Source organism: Crinia signifera, chromosome 3, assembly GCF_055691185.1.
Source record: "Crinia signifera chromosome 3, ASM5569118v1, whole genome shotgun sequence".
In the NCBI taxonomy this organism is placed as follows: Eukaryota; Metazoa; Chordata; class Amphibia; order Anura; family Myobatrachidae; genus Crinia; species Crinia signifera.
Window position 1 is genome coordinate 217,102,413 of NC_139219.1, and position 18,247 is coordinate 217,120,659.

Sequence of the window (18,247 nt, forward strand, 5' to 3'; positions counted from 1 at the left end):
GCCCTAGTTAATCATTTGCTGTAATTTCCTGTACTTGGGTTGACCATTGCCCCGGTCGGTCCATACTGCTGTTATCCTCAGTTGTGTGAGTGGGTAGTGTGGAAGGGGTAGATTAGTTGTTGTTGTTTTTTTGGCATAGATTTAGCTAACATAGAAATGCTCATATCCTATTGCTGGTTTAGTTTTGATTTAAGTTTTTAGCTATGGGCCACTAATTTGCTCCATCCTATAGTCCTTAGTAGTTAGTGGGGTAGATGTATCTTTTGGGATTAAAGTACGCCTTAGTTGGGGGTAGGTTGTACAGGGTGGGGGGTTATGAGTTAAGGTGCCCATACACATTACAATTATTGAATACAATATTGTATACAATATCACATCTCATCACATCTCGGTTTTGCGATGAGATGAGATCTAGTATAAAAAGTATGCGAAGCACATACTTTTTGTACTAGGTCTCATATCATCGCAAAACTGAGATGCGATATTGTATACAATAATTGTAACGTGTATGGGCACCTTTTGGTTTGCTTTGGGTTTTGTTTATTTTTCTTTGTTCTTATTTTGGCAGCTGGGTAGACATATTTGATCTGTTTTGTTGCTGCAGTATGCTTCAAAGTATATTTTACCAGTTTCAATCGACAGGATGGGTACTGTTTACTATATTCTGAGTCTGTTATTCTCAATGTATACATTCTGTATTGCCTCCTGTGTGTCTTACCCGAATGGCGCCTCGGGTATATCGGCTATTACGCTTTTGATACATTGTGGTAAATTATGTGTTCTGCAATTGATTTACGTACCCTAACAAATGCATAAACATTCTGTCTTTATTGAATGTATTGTCATATAATATGCAGTCCCTTATGTACCCATAGCTGCTGCAAACTAAGTGTTGTTTTTTGTATTTCTATGTACAAAAGCAATAAAAAATACTGAATAAAAAAAAAAAGATAAACCCACAAAAATGTGTTTACCATATGAGTCGACCATTATCATGTCGAACTTTTGAACCTGTCGATCTTAAGCACCATCGACCTTTCATCTTTGAACCTTTTGTCAACCTAATGCATGGCAACCTTGTTGTGCCACCCTTTTGACTCTCTAACTAGACATTGTAGATATATTATCCGTATAACGTATCAGCATTTATAGCAAAATGTGTGCATATGCAGAGCTTGTATACCTTTTTGTATTGGCATGTTTACTACTAGTCCTCATCACTGCGTACTTACATTACCTTGTAGCAGATACAAAAGGTACACTGCCTAATATATATATACACATAAACGCTGCTCTACATATTCTGCATTTATGTGACCACCCCCTTACTTTAGTTGCCTATGTGAGAATCACCCTTACTGTTTCTCCAGACAAAAGGTTTAATAAGTTCCAAATGTGTGCTGGTCTTCATAACTGCATATGTGTATTCTTTATCTCCGCAAGTGCAGAGAGAAATCAGGAAAGATTGGCTACATAAGCTGACGTGATCCTCACTATTCACCAGCCTGTAATTTGATTTGTTAGTTACATACATATGTCTTTATTTTCCTCAGCAAAAGGCATTGAGTCCAGAGAAGCAGAGCCCATTGGATAATGAGGTAAGGTTATTCCTAATTGTGACAAATATGAATTTGTCAAACAAAAGACTATCTGAAATAAATGACCATATACTTGGGAGGGGGGGGACTTTTAGCTCTTTGTCAGAATGTTCTTAATAATTTGACATCACAAATGTTTAGCGGTTTAACGCAATTTGCTAAATTCGAACTCCGCCACCCCACTGCTGAACACTGAAAATGCTAGGCTTTTAGGAATGATGCAGCAGTAAAACTTTTAGGGGGGTATTCAATCTTCGGGTCACGGCAGACGAGCTTGCTCGCCTGCCGTGACCCAGTCCCGTTCTCGGTCAGCTCGACCGAGAACATGCAGGCGGGATTCAATGTCCCGCCTGCAGCGGGACGAGAAGGGGGCGTGGCCGCGAGTTGCGGCCGGGAAGTGACGAGATGCAGCCGGCAGCTCGTCACTTCCCGGCTGTTCTCGGCAGAACGAGCCCGACAGCTAGAGATGTCGGGCTCGTTCTGCCAGGAAACCCTGTTCAATGCTGTCGGGAAAGACAGCATTGAATAGGGCCCGTCGAGCATCTCCCCCAAGGGAGATGCTCGACGGCGATTGAATATCCCCCTTAGTTTCTTAATTGAAATCTGGGAGTTTTTATCTGTGCAGCTTTTTGTCAGACAGTCCTAAAAAAAATAAGACTACATGAAAATTTTACTTCTGGTAAGATGTTTTGAGGACTACTAACAATAAAAATTTTGTGAGATTAGATGGCTGCAAAAATATTTCAGCTGCACCGAATTTTTGAGATGCAATTATGTATACTAGGTGGCCCATGCAAAAGTTTCACATGCAAATACAATACGATTCATTTTATAGGGAGGTTGGTGGTAGGATATAAGAAGAACCGGTTCATTTGTAGCCATATCGAGTAGCCGAGCAAAACTGATAATCTTAAGGAGCCTACACATGGGGAGATCCCTTAAAAAAATTGTGTAAGCCGTATTAGCCATGCCGTTTCGATGCATCCAGGGAAAGAACTCTAGAGTCAAAAGTCAATTTTTTACTTTTAAACAAACAATACAATGTGTAATTCTAAATTAACAATTCATCATAAGCAGCAAACGTAATCTTTAAAATGGTACCTCATTTATTGATTTTGGTTAAGTATGAAGGGAGAAAAAGGGATAGTCACCAAAAATCACCTTCTAGAAATATTATATATGAATTGAATCTTTTATTTCACAATTAAATATTATATAAAACTTAAATAGCAAACATTTTTTTAACCAGCCCCACTTGACATTTGTGTTCTGGCATACTTGCTTTTGCGGAAACGGCTAAAATTATTATTTTCATATTAAGACCTTTACATTTTTTGCTATTACTGCTTTCAGAGACACACTGCTGTAGTGAAATATCTGGCTTCTGTAGAGCTGGTCCAGTATTGCTGTGTCTAAATTCCAGGCTTGGTACACATGAGATTCCAATAAAATACTTTCCAACTTATTTGGAATTATGGTTTTGTCAATGTGAGAGGAAGAAAGCTAAATAATGTGCCAGCCATGAAAGTTGCATTAAAGGAAAGGGGATACAATGTGATGATTGGTGGCCTCACTGTAGATGTTAACCAATCTTAAGGTGTGATATTGGTACTTGTGAGTTATCTGGGCGTCCGATTTTTTGATTGTATGCCTTAAGTTAAGGCATACAATCAGATGCGATGCGATGCGATATCGCATCGCATCGCATCGCATGCGACCATCGGATGCGATGACCCGATTTTTCCATAGGAATCAATGTTAAAATGGACTGAGTCCATTTTAACATGGAATTCAATGGGAAAAAGGGGTCCTTTTCATACCCCTACTATCCAAGTGGGCATGGAGTTGGATATAAACCTGTGGCGAGCGTAGCGAGCCACCGAGCCCCGCGAGGGGACGGTATTCCGTGTCCCCTCGCGGGGCTCGCTACGCTCGCCACGCTTCGGGCTCGGTGGCTCGCTACGCTCGCCACAGGTTTATATCCAACTCCATGCCCACTTGGATAGTAGGGGTAAGAAAAGGACCCCTTTTTCCCATTGAATTCCATGTTAAAATGGACTCGGTCCATTTTAACATTGATTCCTATGGAAAAATCGGGGCATCGCATCGCATCGCATCCGATGGTCGCATGCGATGCGATGCGATGTCCCGATCCGACCCGATTTAAAAATCGGACGCCCGGATAACTCACAAGTACCGTGATATTTATCAAACTTTACCTAAAGTACCAACCAAGTGCAACTTAACGGCAGGAAAAAAGTTAAGGCAGAACAGTTGGCAGTGAAACTGACTGAAACATAATAAACAATGTAATGTATACTGTATAAAAAAATAAAAATAGACAGACCAGACTAAGAGAGCCCCAGTATTAACAGCAGTTCCATTTAGAAAATCTGGGACACCATAAATAGCTTTCACCATAACACAATCAACTGCAGTCGGCTGGAGATTTTATTAGAGCACGTTTTTTAATAAAAAAAAAGATATATGGCCTGTACAATTATAGAAGCTGATTGGTTAATAATGTCTCTTGCCAAGCATTGATAAATATCCCCCTTAGTATTATGTTATCTGATGCAGATTGTTTCCTTTCAGTTTTCATAGGAAATGTACCTTTTTTTTTTTGTCATTCTGTTTTCTACCCATTTTTCATTAATAGACCTGTCTCCCTCCATGTGTGTCATCATCTGGTATCTGAGCGTTTGCATTTTCCTTTTTGTTTTTATTTATTTAATACCTTTTATGTGTGTGTTTCTGACATTGCTCCATCTCTCCCTACCTCCATGTCAGTGTTCCCTCCCATCCAGACGCTCTCAGCACACAGATGATAGTGCCCTCTTAGTGGTAAGGACCCTGCACGAATTGATCTGTCACCTTCAGCATGACACAATCCCAATTGGAATCATTTTTAGAAACTGCATGTGAAGAGCATAAACCGTGACTGATAATTTGATTTTCTTTACTAACTGAAAGGCTTGTGTCACCACAGCAATTACAGTTTAGATGAAACACTTTCTACGGAAAAACACTCTCATTATTTCACAAATTGTTTTGTTCTTGCTTGCAGCGTGAACGTCTCACGTGAACAGGAGTTTTTCCTAGGATGCTTTGATTTTTATGAGAAAAAATAAATTTGCTAGCTTTTACAGCACTGGCCTAATTTAATTGCGTTTTGGGACTGGGAGGAAAAAAACGCACAGAAATAATTGTTCTCATCTGCTCTTTTTATATGGTCCAAAATGCTGCAGTGATTCATGGGATGGCTGAACATGAAGCACCTTTTAGGCCATCTTTTAAATTGGTTCAGTGCAAAAAAAAAATCAGAGTTTCCTTGGGAACTAACTAAAAAAAGCTTGTGTGACACCAGCCTAATAAACTGCAAGATTTTTGTATGTCGATTAAAGGTGCAATCCCACACAGATAGCCAGGTTTTATTTGGGGTGGTCGTAGAAAGACTCTTTTTTGAAGCGGTTCTCCTAAAGTTCAGTTTTGCACTTTTAAAATTGCTCTGAGGCACACTTACAAGACTTTTTCTGAATATTAAAGCTCTCTCCCTGTTTTGGTTACTGCCTGTTTCTGGGCGAGTATTATCTGATTTTGTAATTAGTGATCATGCTGCCAGAGGGAGCTCAGGGGACTGTACACTTAACATCATAGGTCATGCAACTGTGGTTGCTAGGTCTATCCATTGCTGGGCAAACTGAATCATCATTTATCTTCTTGCCAGATTTGTTATAAAGAACCACCACTAACTTTTGCAGTGGATTGCACCTTTAATGCAAGTCGGTGATATGGCATTGGTAGTTTTGGTTTAGGCTACCAATATACAGGATGGTTGGCCTTAATTGTTTGGGGATTATGTACATTAATAGTAATCTGCTTGTCTTTGTAATATTTTATTGCAGTAATCTAATTTAAGTCCATCAAATCTCAGACACAAATTCTAAAATTGTTTTAGTTTCTGACAGCAATAGTGGGGTTGATAAACAATGGAGGGGGAGGGTGGGTGATTAAGCTACTATACACTTTAGTTTGCTTTAATATGTATACTTTAAAAATGTTTCCATCAAAGCATATTGAACCTTTTATGCAATGTTTGTAGCTTATTTATGTGATGTAAGGGAGCACTGTCATTTTTAATGCCGTGTTGCATAGCCTGATCCTTTCTGCTCTTGGATGTTTGAGAATTTTGAGCAGGATCTCCTAAGAACCAATTACGTGCAGATAATGGAGAACTATAAATTAATAGCTAGCTGGTTATTTATTGCAGAGGCCTGTGCCATGTTGATGAAAACGTGGATCACTGTGGTACATTTCTGTGTCTTGGGGACAATGGAGATTCTTAAAGTATTATTAATGACCTTTTTCATCTCTAGTAGATAATGTTTTAACTTACTTAAATAGCAATAAATGGACAACATGTAGTAAAATAACAGTTCTAGCATATGAGAACTTGGAAGCCAGGCCTATAATCCTCCCCTACCATGTGAAATGATGACTGCAGCTGGAATTGGCGCACTTATTTTATTGTGTGCTGCCAACAGACAGTGCTGAAATCACTTATTTATTGTAGAGAAACAATACAGTATGTCTAGTCTGCAAGGCGACAAAATGAGACTACATAACAGGACATGTATGAAGAAATGAAAATGCATGAAAAGATGAAAAACCCCACAGCAACCAGTTAAAAGTCGGACCTTGATTTTTTTAATGCTACCCTCCACTTTGTTCTGGTGTAACACTTCACTTCATAATGCTATTTTGTATGTAAATGTGTTCTATATAATGGATATAAGCTAAATACAACATTTCATAGCCCCTGCATATTCTTCAATCTATGTATATTGTGTCCGTGTTTCTTCACCATGTTATCTCCTTGTTAGGTTAATGTTAATTAGTTTTAGCATTTTAACATACAGTCAAGAGATCATATCTAATTTACGGTCTCCTGACTACTAAAGTCGGATATTTAAGTCGCATCACAGAGTTGCTTTGCTGTTAATTAGGTTGCTGATATTTTTATATTGGTAAGGGTATATACAGCCATCTAGTGTGTGTGTGTGTGTGTGTGTGTGAATGATATTTATATTTTATCCAGACCCCTGGTTCTTTTTTACTTAATAAATTATATGTAGATATAGTGTACTATACGCAAACTCAGGGCAGCCTTATCCACAAAACCCTTGTTGGCAAAGGGAGACACAAGGCATATAGACAGCTGTGGAGTGGCGCCCTAGATTCAGTGTCCCTTAAACACCTCTACTGGTGTTACCAATGTTATATAACACAAAGTCCATATCTGAATTTTTCTTAATTTTTTTTTTTAATAAAAGGTATTCATTGAAGAGATGGTACTTATATAATATCTGGGCTCCCGTTTTTCTTATGAGACCGCGTCCCCTCGCGGGGCTCGCTGCGCTCGCCACGCTTCGGGCACCATATAAAATCAACTCCATGCGTAGTTGGATAGAAGGGGTATGAAAAAATGGGGTGCATTTAACATGGGAGCCCAGATAATACATAAGTACCGAAGAGGTTTATTGTAAAGTCATAAAAACGTGCTGTATCACCAACGCGTTTCGCACATTAAGGGGCTTCTTCAGGGGTTTTAGCGAAAACATTTTGACAGGATGGATAAAAATAATGATAATCGGTCCAGAGATCTAGATAGCCATACTTTAAACTGGAATATACTCAGGTTGCTAGAGGATTGTCTCAATAAGCTTATTGAGTTTAGTGCTGGGTCCCTTTTCATTATTTTTTTTACTGTATATCGAAAATACAATTCATATAGCCTCAATAGGTGTAGATATATGAAGGCTTAGTTCCTCTTGAAAATCTGGGATAGATGGAATACAAAATCTATCCTCCTAATCTAAGGGCACCAAGCCTATTCATATGATCCCACAGAAAAAGGGCATTGGCTGGCCCAATGGTACAGTATCAACCGATCTAGTGGTTCAATAGTGAGGCAATTTCTATAAGCACTCAATAGGTCACCTCTAAGCCTCTAAGTTTTCTCTGGTCTGGCTCAGCAGAAATGATTGGTGGAAACGGCGAGTGAAGGGGGGGTGAGCAATCAGCACTGTTAGCTGTCATAGCTTGCTGAAATGCATTGAATATACCCCACAGAAATAGGTAAAGATAAAACATGCACCCAATAGTGCATTATATTAGATAAAACTACTTCATAATACCCCATTATTACTAATGCAAACATCTTGACTTCCTGCATTATACTGTAAATTCAGCATTTAGCCATTTTGAAGTATTTCAAATATACTGTATGACCTGTGGTAGAAGAGTTTTGCTGGCTTCGTTCATTTACCTTCAGTTTACAAGGTTGATGTAACAGATTCTAAACTGTTTCTGTGTAGTGTGGAATTGCTAATATATTACATATATACTAATGTTCAACCCTTTCTATAAAAATAAAACACACAATTAGTCCCTTTTTTTATGGTTTCTGTTTAGTTCTGAGAACATGCAAGATGGGTTGCTGCTTTTGTTTTACTAGGGCCTTTTTGTGTGCATTGTTGCTTCTGAGATGTGTTCGCACGGGATTGACTTTGCATGCACATGGCTGCTGACCTGTGATGCAGTTGTAAAGCAAGAGCAACATGGTTGAGAATCAACTATTTGTGGGAAGCTTTGTGCTGGTGTTTTTTTTTTTTCTTTCACTTTTATGGATTTCTACCCTGCCACCTTAGCTCCATCTTTCCTTCTCTTTCTCTCCTTCCTGTCGCTGCTGGCAGAATGGCTTTGAGCCGCACTTTGTCTTTGAGATTGATTATAACACCAATACCATTAAAAGGAGGCCAGGAAGCCACATCCAGGTGACTATAGCATGTTGGCTGTTCTTGATTTAGTCTGTGTTTTTGTTTTTATTTCTCATTGGCTGATGATGCTCCATGTTCATATTTATTATAAACACTTCAGAGTTCTACAACTGTTACATTACCCATTTTTGTGCTTTGTTAAAGTAAAGCTTGGTCATAAATGTCTATGCTTTTATAAAGATTGTACTAAATATACTTAAGGTTTAATTGCCATTCCACATAGGATTTAGAGGTCACAGTACTGTAGTGTTGTGTATTTACATAGCAGCTGTTATGTGAGTATTATATTCTGAAATGTCTTTTCTGGAACAATATTACAATTGGCTCCAATTTGTTATTTTTCGTGTCTAATCCATTTTTGTCATTTATGTCTTTACTTATGTTTTTATTTGTTTACTTAATCTGTCCTCGTGTTTTTGCTTTCAGAGTGATGAGCGATCATCATTGACTCCAGTATCACCCACCTCTCAGACAAGTAAGTATATAACAGCTTATCATTTTTCTGCAGTTGGATGGACAGGTTAATTTGGTTGGAGTGCTAACTGTGGGGCAGCTGTATTAAGCCTAAGGGCTGTTTCACACAGTACGGTTCCTGCCGCACGGTGAAATCCCGTACGGCCAGGGAGCCGTGCCGCACTCAGCAGTTGTGAATGGACACTATTGTGTCCATTCACACGGGACGGCCACGGCCCGGCCGCACGGCTGCAGCCGGATCCCCCCACTGGAAGGGACGGCTGCCGGGCTGTGGCCATCCCTGCCATTATAAAATTCTGAGTGCGGCGCGGCTCCCTGACCGTACGGGATTTCACCGTGCGGCAGGAACCGTACTGTGTGAAACAGCCCTCAAGGTGAGAAAGTCGAAGGAGATAATGCACCAGCCAATCAGCTGTGTTTGAAATACGACAGTTGGGAGTCGATTATCTGGTGCATTATCTCCTTCCACTTTACCTCCAGTTTATCTCTTTGCTAGGCTTAATACATCTGCTCCTATATTTCATATAGGTGACTCTGGATGTAATGGTAATAAGGGTTCTTGGCTGGGTTCAGGGTTTGATTAATGTTGTTTTCCATTAAGTTTTGATATCTGATGGCCCACATGCATCACTCACAGCATGCTAAGGAAATGCCGCTCTGTGGCAGTTCTCAATGAATAGTCATTGGGTCGACCACTGAAGGTCGACATGGTTTATATTGACAGGGATGGAAGGTATATACAAGCATTAGGCCGACAATGGCTAGGTTGACAGTCAAAAATTTAACATGGATTTTTCATCCTTTTCTGTACTGAATGTCGACATGGACAAGGTCTAAGGGGGGGGGGGGTTCCTGTTCTCGCTTTGCTTGACTTGAGCTCGGCCGAGCAGCGAGAAGGGGGCGTGGCTGCGAGCCGAGGACGGAAATGGACAAGCTCCGGCTGAGAGCTAGCCTATTTCTGGCTTTTATCAGCAGAACGAGCCCGACTGCTTGTGATGTCGGGCTCGTTCTGCCGAGAACCCCTGTTCAATGCTGTCGGGGAAGACCGCATTGAATAGGGCCCCGCAGCCATCTCCCCCGTCGGGAGATGGCTGCGGGAGCACGGCAAACATTGAATACCCCCCTAAGTGTACCGCATCCCTTTGCATGGCTCGCCATGCTTCGGGCACATTATTCCATTCTCCCTCCACGACCTAGTAGATGGTAGGTCATGAAATACCTCCTGTCAGCATGTGTCGGCTCAAAAAAAAAAGGTGGGAAAACCATTGTCGACCTAATGCTTGTGTTGACCTTCCATCCAAGTCGACCTTAGACATTTTGACCTATTTCAGGTGTCGACCTAAGCCACGTCATCCTTCATTGGTCAACCGAATGCATGTCAACCTTTATTGTGTCGACCCAATGTCCGTATATTGTTAAATATATATGTTTTAGACAACTAGTGTTCACTTTGTGTTGACTTAGAATTATGTTTTCCGAATCCATAGGCTCTAGCTATATATAATATATATATGTGTGTGTGTGTGTGTATGTATGTATATATGTATATGTGTGTGTGTGTGTGTGTATATATATATATATATATATATATATATATATATATATATATTATATGCTATTATATTATAATATAATATAGTATGTTCATTACTTTTTGCTTTCAAAATCTTATCTTACAGTACATTTGTCCTCACCAGCGTCTGTCAGCTCATATCGATGCTCGCCTCAGAGGCCAGAGAGCTTCTTGTTTAGAGCTGCAGTTCGGGAAGAAGTGAAGAGAAGTAAGTGGCAGAACTCTTAACACCAATGCCTGTATGGCAGTAATATAGCTGGGAACATAGATTCTTGTATACATATACATTCAGTTATTCACAGCTGTTAACCATGCCACAGACATTCGCTGTATATTTGTTCCACTATTATTTCATTAGCTGGGTTTTGTATTGATTTTCTTAAACATGGATATTTTTTACAGAACTGAATAGAAAAGTGAGATTTAAAACCAATTCCGTTTAAATGTCTGTTTCTTTTTCCTTTTGCTGGTATTGACGTAATATGTTAGCCATACATACTGTGCGACTTTGAGCTGAAAGCAGCTCAAACTTGCTGTTTTTGAGCGACTTTCAAAGTGTGTATGGGCCTTTATTTAACCTCACCTCAGGCATATTTTGAGACTCATTCGTTAACTCACAGTGCAGTGATGTAGGAAAGGGCAATTTAAATGCTAAATAAGTATAGAACTAATATATATATTATATTCTTTGGCACCTTGATTGGCATATTCTATACATATATTCTTTGGCACCTTGATAAAGTGGCGACACCAGCCGCGAAACGTTGGTCTAACTAGCCTGCCTTGGGTCTTTATTTTGCGAGTGCCGCCGTCCCTCTACATTACTACATTTACCTGGCTCACCGCTGTGAGTACAGGCTTGGAAGGCACCGCATTGCTTCAATTGCTACATTAAATACCATCCCCGCTGGGACCTATTGCCTATAGAGTGCCGCCACAGCTACTCTATATATATATATATATATATATATATATATATATATATATATATATATATATATATATATATATATATATATATATATATATATATTATTCCTTAACATGCAGTGTGCATAGCCAAAATGTCTCTGATCTCAGATGTGAACTGGATGATGGTGTGACCTTATCAACTGCAGGCCTGAGATGGTTGCACGGAAGCTCCTGTAAAATGTGACCAGTAGCTTTGACTGCCCACTGGAAATTCACTCTCTTATATTTTTATTATTGTGAACACTGCAGTCATAGTCTCATTTGATGCCACAAAGTGAATGCTTGTCAGAAAGCTTGCATGTACAGGCCCATTTGCATCTGCTCCTGCATTAGAGAGCCCTTCTATCTTAATGATCATGCTTTTAAATCTATTTTAAGGCTACAGTGTATGAACTCTTTGGTGTAAGTAGTTGCTTCTCTCGCATCTTTTGTTATAGCAACTTCTATGGGTAACCATTGAACTTTTTATGGTCTGTGTTGTCAATACGTTTATATTCTACCGTATATACTCGAGTACAAGTCGACCCGAATATAAGCCGAGGCACCTAATTTTACAACAAAAAAAAACCTGGGAAAACTTTTTGACTCAAGTGGGACCCTCACTCGAGTATAAGCCGATGGGGGGCTTTTTCAGCATAAAAAATGTTATGAACCCCGGGGATCTGGGAATGGTTTCAGAGGGTAGAATTCTATAGGTCCATGGAAGACATATACTATTCAGCGCTGGACAGGTACTCTGACTATCAAGCCACGTGGTTAGCCTGGATTAATTTTAAATCCTCAAACTCATATAGATGCTATGTTCCCCGGGACCCAACAAGGCCCTAACAAAGTGTATCACTCGGCCGCACAGTCCAAAGTAGCTGTATACACCAGACATAACCAACTCATTTACACAATCATGAGACTATAGCCCTACCTGCTGCCCCCTCCCTCTTAGCCTCTCCTTTCCTTTTCGCTAATCCCCCCCCATGTCACGACTGTACCAACGTTTTTTTTCTTTTTTTTTTCTGTATTAGTTAGAAAAACTCAGAGACGCTGTTTTTATTTTCCACTTACAATTTTATTGTGTGTTAAAGATACATTACATCACTCTTATACTCTGATATGCTGTTTGAATGTAAGATGCCACGATTGGCTACATGTATGTTTCAAGATGTCAAAATGTTGTGTACTGTTTGTAACTCCTTTGAAAAACCTAAATAAAGAATATATAAAAAAAAAAAATGTTATGAAAAAGTAGGCTTATACTCGAGTATATATGGTATATCTTTAGTGTTTAAAATAGTTTATTAAAAAATGTTTGTATAGTGTTGCATTTTTTTAATTCCACAATTTAGTCCCATTTGCTGTACACCTGTTTCAGCTAGGGAGTGTGTCTTCAATAATATGCTATTACAGCTTTGTTTTCATTTCGTTAAAAATATTTTCTTAACAGGTAACACACCTCCTCTCACTCCTGCTTCTTCCGGTGATTGCACAAACTCCAGAACAGAACATAGTGCTAAGTTTGGTCAGGAAGAGATAGAGATGACAGAGCAGCTCAGAAAGGTTTGTTTGCATCACAGCTGGGCCTGTCTCTGGAGGCCATACTGGCTGGTATATAATGTTTTTTGTTTTTTTAATAGTTTTCTTTATTGAAGCATGACATACAATAAATGTACAATATTAATGCATTCTCATCGTGTGGAGCACAGTACATGGTCGCAACACAGTTGTACACAGGAATAATAAACAAATTCCAGTATACGTTTCATAGCAATGTCTCACATTACAAACAGTCAGCACACGACATGAAAGAGAAAAACGTCTGGATCCGCGCCTAGTCCCACCCTGACCCCCAACTAAAGAATATGTAATCGGGAAAAAGAAATAGAATAAGTAAAATCTTCTTTTTTTTTTTTTTTTTAATGGTGCTTGTTTAGTTTCAAGGCGTCAGCACAAGGACGCTGAAGCTATGAATATTGGCAGCTTGCCTAACTGCCTGTACGTTATCAGCATCCTATGCTGACTCCACCAAGGCAGCCCAACGCTGCTACTCCTAAGCTCCTGTGAAGCCTAGTGAGCGCCTCTCACACAGCGCTTGTGCCAGCATGATATCCTCTCTATCATGTGGGCGCCGGCGGAGATGTGCTCCATCTTTGTGATACGTAGGAGCGTCTCAGACACTCCAGCAGCAATGCAATGATACCCTCATGCCTCTGACCTCTGAGTAGCTATTGCTCAGACGTATGATGTGGCAGGTTTGAATGTGTTCCTGAAACACCCCCACCATCCCGAAGTGTGGCGAGCGGACGCGTCTTCCCGACCTTTTCATACCCCCACCATCCACGTCGATTTTATGTAGTGTGGCGAGCCCGAAGCGTGGCAAACGGACGCGGATAACTTCACATGTATTCCGTGTCCCCTTGCGGGGATCGCTGCGCTCAAGAACGCTTCAGGCTCGGTGGCTCACTGCGCTCGCCACACTATATATTCATAGCTGGAGCGGCACGCGCTGATAGCATAGCTTAAAGCATTTTAGCAAGCTGCCAATATTCATAGCTTCAGCGTCCTTGTGCTGCCGCTGTGAAACTATCGACGATGTGGTGACAAATACGTTTTATGTAGTACATTTAAGAATAATTCTGTAAAGGGCCTTGCTGAGACTAGCTTAACTGACATATCAAATATTTTCAATATGTTTTTAAGGTTAAGGGAGGGGAATTGGTCTGTATATAATGCTTTTGAGTACAGAACTAGGCATGGTGAAAGCTTAAGTAGATCCTTTGATTTATGAAAACCTTGATAAAGTGAAATATCTGGTAGAGCCAAACAACTGCGTTTATCAGAAGTACTAGTGACCATGAAATATGAATTCCCCTTTACTGTATTATATTTATATTGGTAGGTGTTTGTTTGGCCACTTGTGCACTGGGGGTGGAACACTGGTAAGCTATTACTGACTACCTGCTAGGCCTGTCTTAAACCCCTTCCTGACACAGCATGTTTTTGCCTTCCTGACAGAGCCCTTTTTTTCAAATCTGACATGTATCACTTAAGTGGGGATAACTTTTTTTTGCTTTTACTTATCCCAGTGATTTTGAGATTGTTTTCTCGTGACACATTGTACTTCAAATTAGTGGTAAATTTGGGTCGATACAGTCTGTGTTTTTTTGTGAAAAATACCAAAATGTCATAAAAAAATGGAAAATTTAGCAATTTGCAAAATGTTAAATTTTCTGCTTGTGAGACAAATAATCATACCACTCAAAATAGTTAATAACTAACATAGACCATATGTCTACTTTATGTTTCCATCATTATTTCAACTTCCTTTTAATTTTTTTGGACACTAGGAGGCTTACAATATGAATAGCAAATTCTCAAATTTTCAAGAAAATTTCAAACACTGATTTTTTTAGGGACCAGTTCAGTTTTGATGTGACTTTGAGGGACTTGTATGTGAGACACCCCCATAAATGATGCCATTTCAAAAACTGCACCCCTCACAGTATTCAAAACAGCATTTTGGAAGTTTGTTAACCCTTTAGGTGTTTCACAGGAATTAAAACAAAGTGTAGGTGAAATTTCAAAATTTCATTTTTTTTTGCAGATTTGCAATTTTAATACATTTTTCTAAGGAACACCGTAGATTTTACTAGAGAAATGTGACTAAAAATTGATTCCCCCAATTCTTTTGTTTTCATAAATATCCTATATGTGGCCCTAGTGTGCACGTTGACCAAACTACAGGCTTCATAATAGAAGGAGCACCTACTTGATTTTGGAGCCTCCTTTTTATGAGATTATTTTTTAGGCACCATGTAGGTTTCTAGGCACCATAAGATGCTAAAATTTAGGACCCCCCCCACAAGTGACCCCATTTTGCAAACTACACCCCTCAGGGAATTCATCTAGGGGTATAGTGTACATTTCAAACCCCCAGGGGTTTCACCAATTGTGGTACAACTGGGCAGTGAAAATGAAAAATTAAATTTTTTACACAAAAATGCAGTTCTGGCTCAAAATTTTTCATTTTCACAAGGAATGAAGGAGACAAAGCACCCCAAAATCTGTGCCCCAATTTCTCCCGAGTACGGCAATGCCTCACATGTGACCAAAAAATACCATTTGGGTGCATGGCAGGACTCAGAAGGGAAGGAGTGATTTTGGGATTTTGCAGCTCAGATTCTGGTGGAATGTTGGTGGGTGCTATGTCGCATTAGCAAGACCCCCCAAGCACCAATACAGTGGAACCCCCCCACAAGTGACCCCATTTTGCAAACTACACCCCTCAGGGAATTCATCTAGGGGTATAGTGTACATTTCATACCCCCAGGGGTTTCACCAATTTTGATACAACTGGGCTGTGCAAATGAAAAATTACATTTTTTACACAAAAATGCAGTTCTGGCTCAAAATTTTTCATTTTCACAAGGAATGAAGGAGACAAAGCACCTCAAAATCTGTGCCCCAATTTCTCCCGAGTACGGCAATGCCTCACATGTGACCAAAAAATACCATTTGGGTGCATGGCAGGACTCAGAAGGGAAGGAGTGATTTTGGGATTTTGCAGCTCAGATTCTGGTGGAATGTTGGTGGGTGCTATGTCGCATTAGCAAGACCCCCCAAGCACCAATACAGTGGAACCCCCCCACAAGTGACCCCATTTTGCAAACTACACCCCTCAGGGAATTCATCTAGGGGTATAGTGTACATTTCATACCCCCAGGGGTTTCACCAATTTTGATACAACTGGGCTGTGCAAATGAAAAATTTCATTTTTTACACAAAAATGCAGTTCTGGCTCAAAATTTTTCATTTTCAGAAGGTATGAAGGAGAAAAAGCACCCCAAAATCTGTGCCCCAGTTTCTCCCGAGTACGGCAATGCCTCATGTGTGACCAAAAAGTGGCAGGACTCAGAAGGGAAGGAGTGATATTTGGATTTTGCAGCACAAATTCTGGTGGAATGTTGGTGGGTGCTATGTCGCATTAGCAAGACCCCCAAAGCACCAATACAGTGGAACCCCCCCACAAGTGACCCCATTTTGCAAACTACACCCCTCAGGGAATTCATCTAGGGGTATAGTGTACATTTCAAACCCCCAGGGGTTTCACCAATTTTGATACAACTGGGCTGTGCAAATGAAAAATTTCATTTTTTACACAAAAATGCAGTTCTGGCTCAAAATTTTTCATTTTCAGAAGGTATGAAGGAGAAAAAGCACCCCAAAATCTGTGCCCCAGTTTCTCCCGAGTACGGCAATGCCTCATGTGTGACCAAAAAGTGGCAGGACTCAGAAGGGAAGGAGTGATATTTGGATTTTGCAGCACAAATTCTGGTGGAATGTTGGTGGGTGCTATGTCGCATTAGCAAGACCCCCAAAGCACCAATACAGTGGAACCCCCCCACAAGTGACCCCATTTTGCAAACTACACCCCTCAGGGAATTCATCTAGGGGTATAGTGTACATTTCAAACCCCCAGGGGTTTCACCAATTTTGATACAACTGGGCAGTGAAAATGAAAAATTACATTTTTTTACACAAAAATGCAGTTCTGGCTCAAAATTTTTCATTTTCAGAAGGTATGAAGTAGACAAAGCACCCCAAAATCTGTGCCCCAATTTCTCCCGAGTACGGCAATGCCTCACATGTGACCAAAAAATACCAGTTGGGTTGCATGGCAGGACTCAGAAGGGAAGGAGTGATTTTTGGATTTTGCGGCTCAGATTCTGGTGGAATGAATGGTGGGTGCTATGTGGCATTAGCAAGACCCCCGAAGCACGGTGAAATTATGAACCTAATAATCCATAGATGTGTGGTATATTTTAAAACACTCCTTTATACATAGGCCGGGTTTGTCGGGGCAAGTTTCACAGTGGAAAATAGTTTCCTTTCTTCTTCCCTTTTTATAGCAAACTTTGCACCTTTTTTGTGTCCTGCCCTTTCTTGCAGTGGAGGGGATTTCGTTCGGAAAATGCTGCCCTGGTACAATACGGGGGCCAGTACTAGAAGTACTGGGGCCCTCTGCCTGCTGGTTCCCAAATATTAGGCCCTTTATGACTTCCTCTTGAAAGTGCATAAATGTCCCCCTCTGGCCGGTAGAACGGAATAGCACGTAAGCGTTATACAGTGCCATCTGGATGATATACACGGTCAGCTTCTTGTACCAGATTTTTGTTTTCCGCAGGGGACTGTACGGCTTCAGTACCTGATCTGAAAGATCCACTCCGCCCATGTACCTATTGTAATCCAGGATACAATTAGGTTTTGAGGTGTGGGTACTGGTACCTCGTACAGGGACGGAGGTGGTACTGTCTCCGTGAATTGTCAGTATAAGGACATCCCTCTTGTCCTTATATTTGACCAACAACATATTTTCGGTGCATATTCCCCTGCTTTCACCCCTTCTCATTACTTGGGCAATGTGCGTTTTTGGGAGGCCTCTTTGGTTCTTGCGCACAGTACCGCAAGCTGCTGTACCTCTTGAACCAAGGGCCTTAAACAGGGGGATGCTAGTGTAAAAGTTATCCACATAGAGGTGATAACCTTTATCCAGGAAGGGGTGCACTAAATCCCAGACAATTTTTCCACTAACACCTACGAGGGAGGGGGGGCATTCTGGCGGTTCAATTCTTGAATCCTTCCCTTCATATACCCTAAACATGTGGGTGTACCCTGAGGTGCTTTCACACAGCTTATACATTTTTATGCCATACCTTGCCCTCTTACTGGGAAGGTACTGGCGGAATTTAACCCTTCCTTTAAAATGTATAAGGGACTCGTCGATACAAATAAATTTTTCA

The 18,247-nt window shown here is 40.4% G+C and overlaps 1 protein-coding gene across 7 annotated transcripts in view; it reads left to right on the top strand.

The window, feature by feature from the left end:
* LRCH3 (leucine rich repeats and calponin homology domain containing 3) overlaps positions 1 to 18,247 on the top strand; it is a 99,472-nt gene that overhangs the window by 64,935 nt on the left and 16,290 nt on the right. For 2 of the 7 annotated variants that reach the window (XM_083177441.1, XM_083177438.1), the window contains exons 14-19: positions 1,554 to 1,598; positions 4,389 to 4,442; positions 8,354 to 8,434; positions 8,864 to 8,912; positions 10,591 to 10,692; positions 12,895 to 13,007. In XM_083177441.1, coding sequence (XP_083033567.1) covers positions 1,554 to 1,598; positions 4,389 to 4,442; positions 8,354 to 8,434; positions 8,864 to 8,912; positions 10,591 to 10,692; positions 12,895 to 13,007 — 444 coding nt within the window. The remainder of the gene's footprint in view (positions 1 to 1,553; positions 1,599 to 4,388; positions 4,443 to 8,353; positions 8,435 to 8,863; positions 8,913 to 10,590; positions 10,693 to 12,894; positions 13,008 to 18,247) is intronic. The other 5 variants (XM_083177442.1, XM_083177444.1, XM_083177440.1 and 2 more) reach the window with 4 other exon arrangements.